At 38.2% G+C, this 17,635-nt stretch overlaps 1 protein-coding gene across 3 annotated transcripts in view; it reads right to left on the minus strand.

Annotated features, from left to right (window-relative positions):
* The window catches only part of OTOA (otoancorin), a 39,850-nt gene that overhangs the window by 13,095 nt on the left and 9,120 nt on the right, over nucleotides 1-17,635 (minus strand). For all 3 annotated transcript variants that reach the window (XM_064461724.1, XM_064461723.1, XM_064461725.1), the window contains exons 10-22: nucleotides 16,067-16,173; nucleotides 15,498-15,637; nucleotides 12,864-12,987; nucleotides 12,258-12,473; nucleotides 11,561-11,728; nucleotides 11,105-11,245; nucleotides 10,487-10,542; nucleotides 9,995-10,112; nucleotides 9,401-9,474; nucleotides 8,131-8,266; nucleotides 6,573-6,763; nucleotides 4,339-4,432; nucleotides 2,994-3,123 (exon numbers count right to left, since the gene is read on the minus strand). In XM_064461724.1, coding sequence (XP_064317794.1) covers nucleotides 2,994-3,123; nucleotides 4,339-4,432; nucleotides 6,573-6,763; nucleotides 8,131-8,266; nucleotides 9,401-9,474; nucleotides 9,995-10,112; nucleotides 10,487-10,542; nucleotides 11,105-11,245; nucleotides 11,561-11,728; nucleotides 12,258-12,473; nucleotides 12,864-12,987; nucleotides 15,498-15,637; nucleotides 16,067-16,173 — 1,695 coding nt within the window. The remainder of the gene's footprint in view (nucleotides 1-2,993; nucleotides 3,124-4,338; nucleotides 4,433-6,572; nucleotides 6,764-8,130; nucleotides 8,267-9,400; nucleotides 9,475-9,994; nucleotides 10,113-10,486; nucleotides 10,543-11,104; nucleotides 11,246-11,560; nucleotides 11,729-12,257; nucleotides 12,474-12,863; nucleotides 12,988-15,497; nucleotides 15,638-16,066; nucleotides 16,174-17,635) is intronic.

The following is a 17,635-nucleotide window of genomic DNA, read 5'->3' on the forward strand; positions in this document are numbered from 1 at the left end:
GCTCCCCCAGATAAATAAATTAAACTGAGGATGTATAAAGTAGATTTGTATTTTGAAAGGAGGCAGAGGAGGGATTTATTTGCATCAAAGGAAGCTGCAGTAGTGGGTAGAACACTGAAAAGATTGAATCTGTTGAGCAAACGAAAACGTTCAGCTTCCACTGTACCAGCTGATGTTCTGCTCTCCCTTTACACCGCCCTCTTGTGAAGCTGCATTGTTTCACTGTCCCCTGCTGCAAAAGGTCAGGTTTTATCATGTAAGTACTACCCATCCAGACACAATGCAGTTCCCTTCCCCAAGTAATGAAAACCTAATATTTTGTGTTCCTGGAAAAAAACATTTATTTTATTATTTGTAACACACCAGATACATTGGCGCAATTACAGAGGGAAATACTAATTAGACTCGTGACTTTGCTTCCTGTATCTTTGCTGCTTCACTCTTCCCTTTGCTATATAATCACATTTCATTTGAAGAACATATTATATATATAATATAACATCTCAGTGCTTGAGATAAACAACTTCAATTCTTTTTCCAGCACTGCCACTACTTTCTGGTCACATCTCAGACACACGATTCCTGAGTTTTGCCTCATATGTTCCATCTTGCCTTATGCACCACCTTTGTTTTTATCTTGATGTAGACATAGATGTAAGAACTCTGTCACTGGTAATTGTTACTAACATTAGCTTACAACTGGACTGTGGAGAATGTAAAATAGCAGGTTGGTAGCATGAAGAGCATCAGTGTTATTCTACAGCCATTTTCAGAATACCCAATTTTCTAGTGATTTACAAATCAGCCATAAAACTTCACTCCTTATTGAAACCACTGTGTGAGTTGTGTAGAGCTGATAAGATTATGTTTGGTAACAGAACTTCAATACCACACTTGGACTACAGAAGTATTTCTTAGACTAGCCCAGACAATCCTTCAATTTTTCATCTCCCAGACTCGCCCCAGGCTGAGCTTGTGCACCCCAAGTGAAGAATGAAAAGCCTCCATAGCCTCGGAGCCAAGTTGTCCTTTGACAAAGATCATTAGCTACACTGGCAGGTTTATATTGGTCTTGTCACGCAGATGAGACAGCTCTGCAACTGCACTGGACATGAGTTAGTCTGATCAGAAAGTCTTTGGGATTCATGTTGTGATCCAGAGGCCTAAAAAAGCACACATAAGGACACAAGCATACTGAAATACCTGATGCTGAACCTTTAGTCCTGTGGCCCATGTCTATAGAAATATGATTTATGATCTGATGGTTTACTTTTTCAAGGACGAGTGAATTTCATGCATACAGATGGACTAATACTCTGCTATTTCAGCAGCTCAATTCTGCTTTTTTAGAGCATGATAATTGTGTAATGACTCCTCTGATCAACAGACGTCATAGGGGTTTTCAGGCTCTGCAGAACACCCTCTCTCTATATATATATATATGAATACAGCACTATCAGGAGGAAATTCATTCCCAGAGACACACAGTCATCATTCAGAGTTGCTGTTATACAAGCAGATGGATTTCCATGGTGGCTCAGGGCTTGCTGAGGGCTTGGACCCGTGTTCTGTTAGGCAGAGAACCAATGCAGAGATTTTGAGACACAAAGGCTGACAGAACCAAACTCCTTGTAAATGCTGGGATCTAAATTTCAAAAACCTCCCACACAGCAGGGTTGTTTTCCGTGGTGCAGGATGGCATGTCTGGGTGAATTTCAAGTAAGACAAAGGATACAGTTATTGTAATATTAGAATATAGTCAAAGTATGTACCTTATGCAAAGAGAATTATCCATTCATCACCAGAGATTCTAATAGATTAGTTCAGTTGCTGATTAAAATACCTCTCAGATTATGAAAAACTGTCATGGTTTTGGCTGGGTTAGAGTTAATTTTCTTCACTGTAGTTGGTATAGTGCTATGTTTTGGATTTAGTATGAGAATAATGTTGATAACACACCAATGTTTTAGTTCTTGCTAAGTAGTGCTTTCACTAGTTAAGGACTTTTCCAGCTCCCCATGCTCTGCCGTATGCACAAGAAGCCGGGAGGGGAGGCGGCACAGCCAAGACACCTGATTCAAACTGGCCAAAGGAATATTCCCTATCATATGATGTCATGCCCAGTATATTAACTGGGGGGAGTTGGCCAGGGGAAGCAATGATCACAGCTCGGGACTAGCAGTGTTGGTTGGTGGGTGGTGAGCAGTTGCATCACTTCCACCCACCAGTTTTGCCTCTGTCTCTCTCTCTCTCTCTCTCATTGTTTTCCTTTTAATCATAATCATTATTATTACTATTACTATTTTATTTCAATTATTAAACTGTTCTTATCTCAACCCACAAGTTTTCTTACTTCCGCTCTTCTGATTCTCTCCCCCATCCTGCTGGGGTGGGGGGAGTGAGCGAGTGGCTGCGTGGTGCTTAGTTGCTGGCTGGGGCTTGACCATGACACAAACTTTGTCCTTTTGGACAGACAAAACACAGTGCCACCAATGTCAGACATAAGAGCAGCGAGTCAACATATCCTTATATCTGGCAAAGGATTGACTTGTGCAATCTTTTGGCACAACAGAAAATTGTCACCTTCACGGCTTTTTAATTAAAGGATTTTCACTTAGATTACAAAGGAAAGTAAAACTAAACAAAAAAGTAACAATAATAAAAAATGCTAATTCAAATAATTAATCTTCTTCCCTTGAGCACTCAAGAACATCCCAGGAGATGCTTAACCATACAATCCTGTAAAGAAATTGTTTCAGTAATTGGTCAATGCATGAGACAACTATGGGCAACAGAACAAAGACTCTCACTGCTTTTGCTAAAAGCCTGAACCTCTTTAAGGTACTCAATGACTTTCCTTCTCATTGTCCAACTTCTCAGATGCATTTGGTGACAGGGTGAAACAAAGAGACTCTTTGAACTGCACCATCACAGCCCAAAATGGCACCACCGTAAATCTGGCACTTTGCACATATACCAGGTGAAATACCTACCAGGTCTGGTGGGAGATGGTTCAGTGTTAGTGGTGGTGTTGGAGACAGATTCAAATACAGTTGATAGAAGCTCTTCAGCTGAAGAAATTAGTCCAACTGACTTTGCTATTTGTAAAATTATATCGGGGAACTTCAAAGGGAAAAAAAGAATAAATAAGATTTCTTTATCCCTTTTAAAATAAAATCAATTTGCAGAGAAAGACGTGTGCAGACCTCAGCAAAGTAGGGGTCCATAACAGCTCAGCCTCCTTCCTATTTGTGCAGATGTTTCAGAAGAGGAGAGTAAATTGACTGCTCAGAAAGGTCAACAGCATATGTTTGAGGGCTAAAAAATTAGAAGCAAAGCAAATTCTAAGTGATTCTCCCTCTCGTATGCCATCTCAGCTTCTGGCAACACCTGAGTACTGCCTGATTGGAGCTTGTGTCCAGACCCTCCTGTAGCAATGAGTTCCACCATTTTAGTATGTGCAGTATAGAAAGTACTTTATTTTGTTTATATTTTAATATAATTTTATAATACATGTTATATATATAAATATAATGTTTATTATGCATTAATAAACTTAAATTTGCCAAATAAGTGTAAGAATTGAGGATAAGGACCCAATTAAATTATGAGAAATAACTTTAGACTATTCACGCTTTTTAGGCTTTTTTGACCTCTCTCCTCCACCCTGCTGGACACCTTCCTTTCATGAAGAGTCCTATTCTATTTGGTCAATTATAAGCATTTTTTTCTAAGGAAAAGTTGCTGACTGTGCTAACATATTTCTGCTGAAGAATGAATTCCTCATTCCAGTATACTTTACCCCTATACATATAAAAATTATAAGATTATAATAACGAAAGAGGGCAAGGAAACTACAAAGTGCAATATTGAGGCAATCAGTTATCGTTATGTGTGCTACTCTGGCCACAGGGCAAAGGGCCACATGAGTAAATGCTAATTTGATCAGTATAATCCCACTATTAACAGGATAAGAAGCATAACTTTTATAGTTGGAAGGCAGGTGAGTGGAGGAAACAACACTGCAAGGTGTAAAGTACTATAAATTTTTGAGTCTGCATCACTATAAATGCAGCATTTTTTTTTCTACGTGACAATGTAGAATTAACATTGTATACTTGCAAAGTATTGTTTGTATTACCATTACTCTCAAGAAGACATCTCAGAAATTTTTATGGAGTCAAGAATGGGTGAAACATTAACACATGGTTCCTTGACACGAGAATTATTTACCTAGTTTAGCATTCAGGTTACATAATTTAGACTGCATTATGACATTCACAAATCTAAATTCTAAAGTTAGCTTTTACAAATTTAAAAATTATAATAAAAACATACCTTTTCAGCAAGGATGTTTAATTCCCCTTTTGACAGCAGAGCTATGAATGGTCCAACATCTAATGTTGTTTCAGATGTCCAGTTGTTTGGGGAGCTGAAGAAATGTTTTGGGAAATCATATTAATGAAGAATGTTTGCAATCAAAATTATACTAAAACGTCAAAGTTTTTCTTATACTGTATTATACAGGAAACACAGACACTTTTATGCCAATGTGATGATTCATGCTTATTAGCATCAGACTGCGTTTTCTCATCTCTCTCTCATATATAGGGCACTAGTGGAATTCTCAATATATTCAGAGAAAGCCTTCATTATGGTAACAGAGCTCACTCTCTCTCCCTCAATAGTCATAGTATTCTTAGCATTACAGTCTTCAAACAAGGATTTTTTTTTAAAGAAAATTTACCATTTTCTATCAGGTTCATACTGCAATAGTAGTCCGCAGAATGGTATCAAAAGAGAAGTAGAAAGCTCAGAACCAAAATTGAAACCATCCTTCTTCCAAGAATCTTATTCTAAGGACCGATGTGACTAATACTTCAAGCAAGCAATACTTGCCAGTACTTACTTACAAATTTTAAAAATAACCTCCTTTATTCTAATATTTAACTATTTGCAGGTGTACAGGGGCTGTTTTTCATTGGTGTTGGTGTTGGGCAACTGTAACTTTCCCTGATGTCAGCAGGAGCTGTGGGTGCTCAGCATTTCTGAAAAACAGGTCCATGCACACTTAGGAGAAGTGGACAGTTTTCCTTTCATCGTGAAAAGATCCAATTCACTAAACAACTCAGGAAAGTAACTCAGTGGTGCACCAGTCTGCTTCTAATGCTGTCTTTTTAAAACTAAGGGACAGAAACATGAAACATAGGTGATGGAACAGAAGATTGAAATCCATATCTTATTTGATCATTATTTTTACTGTTATTTCATTCATCTGCAATGTAAAGAGTTATGGAAGGCAGATCTAATACCTTGGAGAGCCACATCTAATGACACCTATGCCATTTCTGTGTGAGAGATTAATTATATGATAGGTACCACATCTCTCAAAATAACATGCCAGATTATTTGTAGGAATATCAGGTCTTAAAAATTAAGTTCAGGTTCAGTTCTGAGTGGTGCTGGGTGTTTCAAAATGTATGTTGCTTAGCATTATGCAGGTTTGGCACATTTGTTTGATACAAATCGGACTAGTGTCAGCCAGCCTAGTTGGTGGTTGACATAAGAAACCACTTAGATAAATAATTTTCAGCCTGAAAGAGCCTGGAGAAGGTGCTGGTAACAAACCTGTTACTAGTGCATGTTGTCACAGAAAACTTTATTTGGTTTGTTGCTCCACTATGAGGATGTTTGACTAGACAAATATTTTTAAATAAAATAAAAATCAATAAAAATAATTAAAAAATTATTTAACACGATTCAATAAGATGGGTCTGTATCAAGATCAAGGCAAGGATGGGATCTGGTGGAGAATATAGGTATTCAATTACTAGAAAAATGCTGACTAGGAGGAAGCTGAATGAGCAACTAAAATGATTAGGTGGATCAAGTGACAGACTTTGGGGCTGAAAGAATGGTTAGAAACTATGTGTTCAGTCTCCTTTTCAAATGCAAGGTAGTTCTAAGAGAATGCAAGAGAGAAACAGTATATTCTTGCCAGATAGAGGATGGATTTGTTTTTTGCATGACTGATGCACAGTGTGGTTCCAGTCAGCCTCCTAATCTGAGTCATTAATGACATCTAACACACTGTCCACTTTGTTCCTTCAAAGTTGGTTAAACTTTATACCCCTCTGCTGCTTCTCTAGCTCTCTCCCGTTGCCACAGTTTCTTGCAATCTTCTTTATTTCTCTTCTCACACCAGCACACTGAGTATCCCACTTCATTTTCTCATTCTTTGCATTCCTGTGCCATTCTTTGCCTGTAACGACCTTTCTCTAGCCATGCCAGAAAGTCTGTTTGCCTGCCCCTCCTCAAGCATTACACTTTCTCTCCTTTCCCTCTGGGACTTAAGTCATGCAGGGTGTCCCTAGGGTTGTAGTTTGTTCCACAGTTATCATGTTACACACAAGAACAGAAGTGTCATTCTAGTGGGCAGAGACCCCAAGCTCTGCCAGTGATAGAAGCTGCTTTGTGTTGTTTTCACTGCAGTTCTATCTGGGCAAAGCCCATGGTTGGTATTTACATGGCTTAACCATTGGCATAAGCAAGGTGGTATACTAATACCATACCCATATAACTCGAGGAGTTTGTATTTAATTTCAGTCTTCTGCTCGTGGCTGAGCTGTTGGCAGAGTTTGAATTGATGAAGGGCTGTTGCCATCGCCTTCAGGGACATTCTGCCATGTAGAAAGGCTGGAGGTAAGTGGCAGATTAGATTTCCAAGTAGGTCAACATCATATTCATCAGTAATGGAGCCGTTCTGAAACAAGAAGCATTTACCTTGTTGGCAGAGCTGATCTCGGCTCTTGCCCTGTATTGCTCAACTGCATCACAACATATTTAAGCTCTGTGACCCTCTAAGGAACAAAGACACAACAGTTTGCACTGGCAACTTAATCTACAATTTCTGCTGAGACTGCTTTATATATTTTGCTTTTACCAATGCAACTGGTGATATTTAATAAAGACTGTCAGAGCTTTCAGTGTATTCTTTACCTCGTATCAAAGCGCACACACACAATAATTAAAACTAAATCTCCTGCTACAATCTGTATATCCACGTGACCACCTAACACCTGCAGAGATGGTGCAGTTCTGCCTGGCAGCAGAGCCCTCACATGGTCCCTAGTGGCAAAGGGGCCACAAGCTCTTGCTGTCAGAAGGCTTATCTCTGAAGGGTTTCTCAAGCGGCTTGCCAAAACACTAGGGATTATAGGGCTGGTTAGTATGTATGAATATTCACAGCTACATCAAAGAACTAGTTTCCCTTAAAAACTGGTCACTGCTACAGCTCCGGACAGCAGAAGTCACAAAATCCTCCTGGGACCACCACTTCTCCTGTGGAGCTTCCTGTGCCATGCACAGCTCTACAGGACTAGCACCGCTTGGAGCAAATGGGTCAGCTCCAGGCTGTCCTGGCCACTTCACGGTGGTGACCAATTACATGTCACGAGAACGTTTCGTACCATGCATGGAGTCAAGGAAGATTGTTAAGGAAGCTATAAAAATGTTTTCTTAGGCAGGGAACAGTAACATCGAAACAGTACACCAAAAACCCGCAAGAATACAGGTGGGTGAGTCAAGAACCTATGTAGATGGTGACTGACATTACTGTATGAAATGCATGTAGTATGCATTGCAAATACAGTAGTATGTGCAAACAGAACCCCAGAATGGCTGAGCTGGGAAGGCACCTCTGGAGGTTGCCCAGTCCAATTCCTTTGTTCAAATCAGGTCAGCTACAGCAGGTTGCTTGGGGCCTTGGCACTAAGAGCTTCTCTGAGCTAGGTGATAGTCTAAGGTGCTCTTGCTTGTGACAATGAATAAATTAGCATGCTCTGTTATTCCCTTTGGGCTCTCAGAGTCCATCAGCTATGGTTTCACCGCACAAACAGAGCAAGACAACACGTGTCTCAGGTTGCTGTCTGTATAGAAGAGACCATGAGCATGTGCATGTGGATTGGAGAGCACAAATAGGCAGGATAACTTTGTGATGCACCACATGACAATAAAGGCAGAGAAAACTAATCAACCATGCTCACTTAGTTTGGAATTGTCAGTGGCTAATTACAGATTACCATTTTTGCTGCTCCCCCTCCACTGCTGACCCCTCTTAGCCATACCTACCAAGCACTCCTGTACTTTTTGCAGGACAGTGTTCTTTTTGTGAAGGCTTGGATTCAAAAGGTCCATCTCAGTCTTCCCCAGACTTTCAATGAAAGGGACACACAAAGGGCCTGAGACATACTCCAGGTACTCAACCCTGCAGAAAGGATTCAAAACATCTCAGAATGTAAACCTGACCTTCATACAGCCATAACCACACCCATAAAATCTGTGATGACGGAAAAATTTAGAGTCAAGTCTGGACTTGAAAAATTATAACTGGCCAGGCCAGAAAAGTTGCAATCAATCCACACCTTACTTTAACATCTTTTCTTCTAGTTCATGGCCCTGAACAAACCTGGTGCTGCAGTTTGTAGAAAGCCTTGTATTAAGGTCTTTCTATTATTATTTTATTGTTTTTAAATAGACTAGTGCCTTTTCAGACAGAATCCTTTTCTTTTCTTACTTTTTTTAAAATTAAAAATATTCCAGGAAAAGAATAGTTCTCATTCCCTTTTATCCCTTTAAGCATGTAGGAAGAAGGAAATTAAGAAAAAGGGGAACTAACAGATTGTACAATTCAGGAGTTCCTATCAAGGTACAACTATTTTTTTCTAATGAAAAAGGTCTCACTGAATATTACTTGGCTATTTACATAATGCAATATTTTTCTAACTTACCAAAATGTCTTTAAACACACTGAAATATTTTTAACCATACAGAGCAACGTGCTTGGGCAGTACCCAATGGCTTTGTCTTACGCACCCATTCTCAAAACAACCCCCCTAAACAAATAAGCAAACCAAGTCACACAATGGTGGCGAGGGGGGAGAAAAAAGGAAAAAGAAAAAAATCCAGCATAAACTACACTGAAGTTATTTTTGTGATTCTAAACAATTATGCTCAAGAAAGCCTGATGAATTAATGCCTTTATTTTAGCAGACATCAGCAACAGTATAGCAGCAACACTACAAGTTTTTTCATTGCAGCCACACCACTGCACTGCCAGTCAGTGTGGGCACGGAGCACTTCAAGGAGGGCTGATTTCTAGGAAGCAAAGGAATCCACAATTGTGACAAAAATGGGCTATACTAAAAGACACCAGGTATTACCAGCTTTCACTTGACACAGATTTTGGCTACAGTCAGTGACCTCTTTTTATAAATTACCATTCGTTTGAAACATCAGTTTTCTTAGGACTGAAGAGGTTATCAAAAAAGTGCTCAGAAGGACTACTCTGAATGTACTGCCACAAATGCAATAACTTAAGATGTCATAAGATGTAACTTACGGAAGCGCCAATAGGAGGAAGGGAGGAATAGATGCATTGGACACTTTCCAAAACTTCCAAGCCAAACAATTAACCTAAAATCAACAAAAATTTAAGATTTTAAACATTTGGAAATTTTGAGGAATAATGAAAATATCGTTTGTTTATTACAGCTTATAAATTAGCATATATAAAACTGCATATTATCTTCAGAGAACATTATTCTTTGGCTTTTTTAAATTTTAGAGTTTTCTTTTTGTAGACATCAGAGATGAAATATCCTATATTTGGGTGCATGAGAGCATTTGTATGTTCTCAAAACATATATATATATATTTCCAAAGAGATTACTCATGAATTAGCAAGCTAGGACTGTATAAATTTCTTGCAACTTTTAAGTGACAAATTAAATTGTCAAAATAAAGTAGTATAACAGATTAACTCACAGACAAAAGTTTTAAGTGAAATATGTTAACAGACAAGTTCACGCACAAGATTTTGGAAAAAAAAAACCAAACAAAAAAAAAGAAAATAGAACTAACCAAATTCTAATTTACCTACAGTTTGGATATTGAGTAGTACCTTTACGTACACAATGTCTTTTTTTGGTTTTACCTGATATGGAGAAAGCAGATGAAGATTCTTTTCAAAGAATTTAAAAGTGTTTAAAAAAAAGTCTGTGCCCATACTTTCAATGAGTTGACAGGTTACTCCTTTCACAAGCTGTCCTGTGCTGATAGGAAAAGCAAAGTTCAATCTTTTGAATATTTGAGCAGTATCTAGTCCTTACTCCCCACAACCATGTCCTAAGATACAATTTCTTCACCACCACTCTTTCCCCTTTCTTATAATTGAAATGCTATTGAAAGTAAAAATGTAATAAAATTGAAAAATATTGACTAAGTCTCAAAATGCCAAAACCTCTGCAATGCTGTGATCCAGATTTTGGATTTGGAGACCCTTTTTAATGAGGAAGGTGAATTATCCTGTGGTACCAAGGAATGAATAAACATAAGACAGTACAAAATAACCACATAGTGTTTATGTTTACCTCAAAGTCACAAAACTAGACTTAAATTCTATTTCAAGACAGGCTATCATCCATACCTTAGCAGGTCAACAGGATGGTTTTTCTTAGACAGTAATTCATACAGATACAAAGCCTGAAATAAAACCCACCATATTTACAGTTAAGCTTAGGTAGTTCAGTCGTAAGAGGCAATAAATACTGGAAGGTTTCTGTATGCCTAACTCTCTAATGTACTCTAAAGGCATTTCTAAGGTCTAGTTTGGCCAACCAAAAGGTTTGGCATCCAGTGCTGAATTTCTTCTTCACAAGACAAGACATCACTGACTGGCACTATTAGATGATGTTAAATGGCACACAACCACAGAATAATTTAGGTTTGAAAGGACCTCTGGAGGTCATCCGGTCCAACTTTGCATCTCTCTGGACAGCGCCAAAGGGCTGATTGTACATGCAAATATCTAGCATACAGTATGGGAAAGAGGAAAATTATGTGGCAGAATCTTGAAGACTTTTAAACTCAGCTTATTAATGCCTCCCAGCCCCTTAAGTGACCATTGGTTGTTTATGTCAACATATATTTGGGACAGTTCCTTCCCTTTACTTATGTTCCTTGAACACATATATATTACAACACTTTTCCTATTCTCCCATCATACTAAACTGCAGTGGAATGGGAACTGCATAATAATTTTTACCTGGCTGCTTCTTAGTTCTTTTTCTTTCATCATTGAAGAATTATATCCAGTCTGCTTCCATAAAACAGAAAGAGATATTTCTTTAAAGAAAGCTCCATGTATATCTTTGACTGATAAAGAAAAATCTCCAGATGCAGTTATCTAAAAAGAGGAACAGATAAATGCATGGCATTTCAGAACTGATGCTTAGATTTACAGGATTTGCCCTTCTTTCTATTCTGTGTAATATTTCCCTTAAGAGGATAAAGGAAAACCATGTCAGTATTAAAAATCCCACAGAACCAAACAAGAGACAGCCTTAAAAATGTACTTGGTGTTCAGAAAACAATACTGGAAATATTAACCATTGAGCTAAAACAGGTATCTTGGTGACAACATATTAAATCATGCTCTGCATATCTGGTCATCGTGCTCTTGCGCAGAAAGGACCTGCTACACACTCGAGTTTATAATCACCTTGCTGAGGATTCCTTGCTGTTGTGCAGGTGATAAGTCAGACAAATATTGGGATGTTGTGCCTTGAATAATCTGAGAAAGCTCCTTTGGGTTCATGCTGTAGAATGACTGGGTGCTAATACCAGTAAACAACGTGCCCATTTGGCTAACATTATAAAATGATAAAACCTGCAGAGATAACAGCACAAAAAAAGTTTTCCGGACTGTGAACAGCAGATTATTTATTTATTAACTTTTGCTTTTAAATATAAAACTATTATTGTTGAATACTTAAAACACTTCTTGCCTGGGGATGCACTTTCCTCAGATTTCTTTCAATTCAGACAAGAACAAATGTGAAAATTTTCTCAGAGGCTCCTGTTTTTGAAACTTTGGAGAGGACCCTGATTCCTTCCATTACAGTATATTTGAATATATAGATTGGGATTTCTGATTGTGCAAATTCTGCCTAGAGCAGTGATACAGACAAAATAATACATAAAACTGCCAAAGTCAAATAGTCATTCCCTCTGTTACTAGATAATTACTTTGGGAGGTACAGTCTTGGATGTTTTTATTTGATTTAAACAAAATTTTCAGACCACTAACAGTACTAAAAAAAGTCTTGTACTAAACTTTTCAAAATCTACAGTTATTGTTGAGAAAAAGCCATCTCACTTTTAAAAATAGAAGGTAGGAAAGCTGTTATCAGACATACCTTTTCATAAGAGAGGTATTTACTGGCTAAAATCAGAACTTGGCTTTTTGCCCACCCAGAGACTTGGTTTAATGTTGCAATAGCGTTATGTACTGCTTCAGGTGACAAAGATTCCAGCTGACTTGAAGTTAGCCCAACCACAGCATCTGACAGAGATCCAAAGATATCATTCAGTGTCTGGTTTTGCATGGCAATGTTCAGGAGCTGAGATTTGAGCTAAGGTAAACAAAAAAAAAAACCAAACAGATGGGAAGTAAAAACCTGCCAAGAACCACTTTTCATTATCACCCAAAACTTTAACTGGAGTTGCTGGAATAGGCATTGGCAACCATTTAGTGACCACACACTTCATAAAAATTCAAAAATAGAACCACAGTTGTCAAAGGAATATGGAATGGGAGGAAACAGAATGAGAAAAGAATGAGCACTATTAAAAAAAATACCCAATGGGCTTTTCTTCTTTGCATTACATGACTAAGAACTATTTCCACTTATTTCTTAGATCCCAGTCATTTTTCACTCTTTTCTTTCCAAATTCAATAAGAAAGTTCCTTCTCCTCTGTTCTCAGGATTAGGTTACGCAAGAAGAAGGAGCATTGTACCCACCTTCTGAACCTCAGCTTGAAAACCTCTCAATTGATTGCATTTAATCATTTGATGAAGTAAAGCCCGGGCCACAGCAGCATCCATCTGTTCCATGTCTTCATAAAAGCAAACCAATAAACCTAGCCTATATAGAAAAAAATACATTAGCTAACTTCTGACATAAGAGGTGTCATTCTCAGGAAACTGAAATACAGTGTGGTATACCCTACTTGGGCTCAAAACTTGAGTCATTTCTGTCTGACACCAGTGCCTTAAACTGCAGTCTTTAAAGGTCCACATGGCCTGAAATTTGAGTATGAAACATATGCACTGTTCTCTGTATTCAGCTGAACTCTACTCGGATTGCTTCTGCTGTCAAAAAATTAAGTTTCCTGGTTCCATTTGTCCATTGCGGGATTTTCGCAGCTAATCACTCCACTCCGCTTGGTAGAATTTGTAGTATAATCTCTCCTTTGAAAAGGATGGAGGGCTAAATAAGTCTCTAGAAGTGTCTTGCTGAGCTCTTATCTGGATTGATTGAATGTTTTGAACTCTAAGTCCTGCTTGGATTTCACATGTAACATAAATCATCCATATGTCAGAGCGGCAGCTACAGCATTACATAGCCTCCTTATTGTTTCAGGTTTAAACAAAGCCTGCTGTATTTCACATCAAACGTGTGACTGGCCGATGGGTGGAGACCTGTCCAGTTCAACACTGGCTAAGAGAAAACGCACTGATGCTCACTGCCTTAGTTGTGCCAGCACAGCAGTTTGCAAGGCAGTGCTGTGATCCAGATGTGGAGCTCACTTTCCTCCACAGTACCCATGCTGTAATATTAAAGTTGGCATTTCCATTAACCTCTGTAAAGTGCAACCACAACCATAGCTGGTGGAGAGAAGCAGTCATACCATCAAGGGTAGGTGGCCTTCTGACTTAGGCCTTGTTCTTATTTACTGCCATTACCTGCAGCTCTGCAAAGGAGGTCTGAATTGTGCATTGCTCGCTCTGGACAGTAAACTTCATAGTAATGGTGATGAATTTTTTTGTAGAAAGCCTGAATCAATCCCCTGTCACTGTAAACAACTAGCCTTGGCTTTCATAGTTTACAAAGGACAAGGACCTACAAAGCCCAGCTTTCCTGTTACAGTCTCTGTTTTTTAGAAATTCAGTGATGCAGGCATAGGCAGAGCCTAGGCAATAATGCCCAGATGTGAACTAAATCAACAGCAGAGAATGCTGCAGCACTATCACAAACTCAGTAAAATCCTGCAGCACAGAAAGGCTTAGCTTTTAGTTCCTCTAGTCCCTCAATGACAACCTTCTTAGCAATATAGCAAAATACTGCTTCAGCAGCCCATCTGAATTCATGGAACATCATCAAACTAACATACAAATCAAAGACACATCTATAACTGCATTTTTATAACAAATAATTACCTCTGATGCATTACTGCATAGCCACCAAGAGCTCTTCATCTCCTTTGGGATTAGCAGCAATAAGTAATACTACTTCTTGAAAGTAAAAGTGCATTTAAATCATCAGTATGGTTAAAATGAGTAATATAAAATAAGTGTGTTGTAAAAATGGAATATATTAAGGATTATGGAGCATGACATTTCTCTCATCTGTGAGAATGTGGCACCTCTCATGAGTGGTAAAATCATTTTTAAGATTTCTGACACTGAAATTTAGCGTGTGGGCATAATTCTTCTCTCGTCTCGCTTACAGCTCTGACAATCCACAATACTTCATGGAAGTCAGTGAGTTACACTGCAATAACGACAGGAGCTCTGAAGCCATAAAGCATATTCTCCATCAGTTTAAAACTCAAAGGTATCCCCCAAGGAGACTACAAATAACTTCAGACAGTGGTGTCTTGGGACTAAATACATCCATTTATACAACAGTGTAAATGTAAATGTGGAGTACAGTGCTTTCTTGCAGGTGGCTCATGCTCACCGTGTATTTATGAGTAAGAGCAGTTTATTTTGGTTTTTTTATTATTGTTAAAAGTAAGTTCAGTGCTAATTTGACAGCCCTAAAAATGCAGTTTCCTGCTTATGCACACAACAGTCACATGCATTTAAGTGTGGCTCATCTCTACCCTGCAGGATGTAAAGAGGACAGCAGGACAGCCTTCACACCTCTTCAACTGTGTGACCTCTCTGGTGACACCCATACCAATTAAAAACCACTTGCAGTCCTGGCTGGCATGAGACAAGATTTCCTCCTTAAATCCTAACTGTAACATGACTTCCACAAAATGCCTCCATCTTCTGTGATTCAAACAGCCAAGGCAATTCATGACCCGCTATCCCAATTTATTTTATTGCTGTACTGTACAATGTGATGGAGCTTTGATTGGGTCCCCCAGATACTGCTGTAATCCTCCTACTAATACTACATACAACTACTCACGGCGGAGCAGGAGACAAAGCTTTAGCTAATTAGGCAGGCCTCCAAAAATTCATAAAGTAGCAATTCTCCACTGTTGCTAACCAGGGTTGGATTTCAGCCTAGATTTTTCTGCTGGAAGGAAAAAGCTATGCCACATCAACAATTTCATCAGCTACTTATTGCTCCTCTCTTTTCCCCTTACTTATTCGTTCTCTCCATACACAGCCGTGAAAGAAAAAGAAAAGCAGTCTTGCCTGTAGATAGTTGACGTGTTTCTGATATCAAATCCTGATGAGTTTATTCTTTCCAAGAAAGCTTGTGCGAGCTCTGGTGTGATATCATACACTGTGTCCAACTGCTTTGTTGCATTGTCGAAGCTAATGAATAGTCTTATCTGACCAGTACAAACAAAATCATGCATCAGGATTACAAAACAATTACACCCAATAAAATATGTTTGACACTTTAAATTAATTGGCTCCATTCATGTTATAGAGAAAGGAAGAAGATAGATTTGGATAATACAGTATTTTTGAAGGCAAAGCTGAGCGAGTGATTCTTTGTCAAGCTGACAAATAATTTGAGGGTCCATCTTTCAGTACAAGTCATAGAAGTCTAATACAGATAAATAATTACATATTAATGATAGGGACTTTCAGATTCAAAAAAGAGAAGAATATTTCGTTGACAATGGATTTGGATTCACTTTAAGTAATTAAAATATATAAACTTCTTTTTCATGTTTAAGTTTGCATTTGTGTTCACATTGTTTGTAGCTGACATCACTTGACATTGATATATTCAACCACATTTTGTTACTTACTTCACTGAGACTGATTTTCAGAATTTCTTCTAACGGGAGGTGGACCATGTACCTTCCCAAAATCCGTAAGTCTTCTGCACTGACCCAAGAAGTTGATTCATTGAACTCTGTTTTGTACAAATAGATACTCACTACAATGTCAAGGAAGTAATTATTTTTCAAATATATTGTACCCAGTATATTGTTATCGGTAAATAATTAAAAAAAACCACATAATCTGCAAATCAGAGAAATCCTTAGCAGAGAGAGTCAGGTTCCCTCCATTAGCTAAATTTTAGCACCACATTTTTTAATGAAATTGAAATAGGGATTCAAATGTCTCAAACTTTCTTATATGAAAATGATTAATGTTTTATGTTGTTGAAATAGAAAATGGGTAAAGTATGGAATAGGAAAAATTAAACCAATAGTATTAAATATGGAGAAGCACTTCTTAAATTCAGTTTTTCTAATCAAATATATTATTTAAGAACACCAGGAAGGCATGATACTTTGTTACACTCTATACATCTTATATATTACTACTGACGATACCACTCATTTTAGCAGTATGCAACAGCAACAGTGGAGAAAATGAAAAATCATTCATATACCTATACAGAAATAGGTTGGCAAAAAATACAAAATACTGCGTAACAGTTAAAAAGAGTAATTAATTTAGTAACATTGTCCCAAGGACTGAAATCAAGATCCAAATATCCCCAAGGAAAAAAAATATTTATAGACTAGGTGGGTACTTTGAGCCACAAGGACACTGTTTTCTCCAAAGTGTCATAATTTGGATGGCTCAACATGTGATAGCGCTGAATATATTCCTTAGCAGTGCTGATATTCACAACTCTGTTCAAATAAACTCATCAGTGCATTTTGCAGAGTTTTCAGTATCTGAAAACCAGCCTATAAATATCAAAAGCTGAAGAACCCCATTTAGTAAGTGACTTTTTTGAAAACACAGATCTAAGCTCCTTAGTTGAGATAAGATGATGCTCCCAGCAGACACATCTGTCAAGCCTGTTTTTTGAAGTGATATTGCCTCCCATTACCAGGAATATTAAGAGAGTTGAAAGATATGACAGGAGAGTTAAACAAAAACTATAATATTTTAAGGATGTTGACTGTGGTCTTTAGTAGAACAGACTTGCAGTTACCAACCATGGTAGCTGTGACCCCTAAAAGCTGTTTCATTATTTTTAAGTAAAGTACAAAATTCAAAAGTTACAGCCTTCTGGTTTTGCAAGGGCTACCAGCATGCTTCATCTCTGAATACCTCAGCGTTTTTAATATAAAACCTGTGAGAACTGGCTGAGTGGCAGAGAAATATCTTGAAAGGTTTGACTCTTAAGACATAAAAGGCACATGTCGTCATCTGCTCGCGCTGCTGCCGGACACCGTGGGGAGAAGTGGTATGGTGGAAAAGCCCTCTGCATTTCTGCAGGCACAACAGAGACATGGCGATGAGCCCTCTGTCACTAAAACCAGCAGAAATGCTTGGGAGGTGGCCCTGTAAGCACCACAAATGTAAAGTTGCTTTTGTTTCTTTTCAGCTGAGGAAGATGCTGCTTCGGCATG

Source organism: Phalacrocorax carbo, chromosome 10 (genome assembly GCF_963921805.1).
Source record: "Phalacrocorax carbo chromosome 10, bPhaCar2.1, whole genome shotgun sequence".
In the NCBI taxonomy this organism is placed as follows: domain Eukaryota; kingdom Metazoa; phylum Chordata; class Aves; order Suliformes; family Phalacrocoracidae; genus Phalacrocorax; species Phalacrocorax carbo.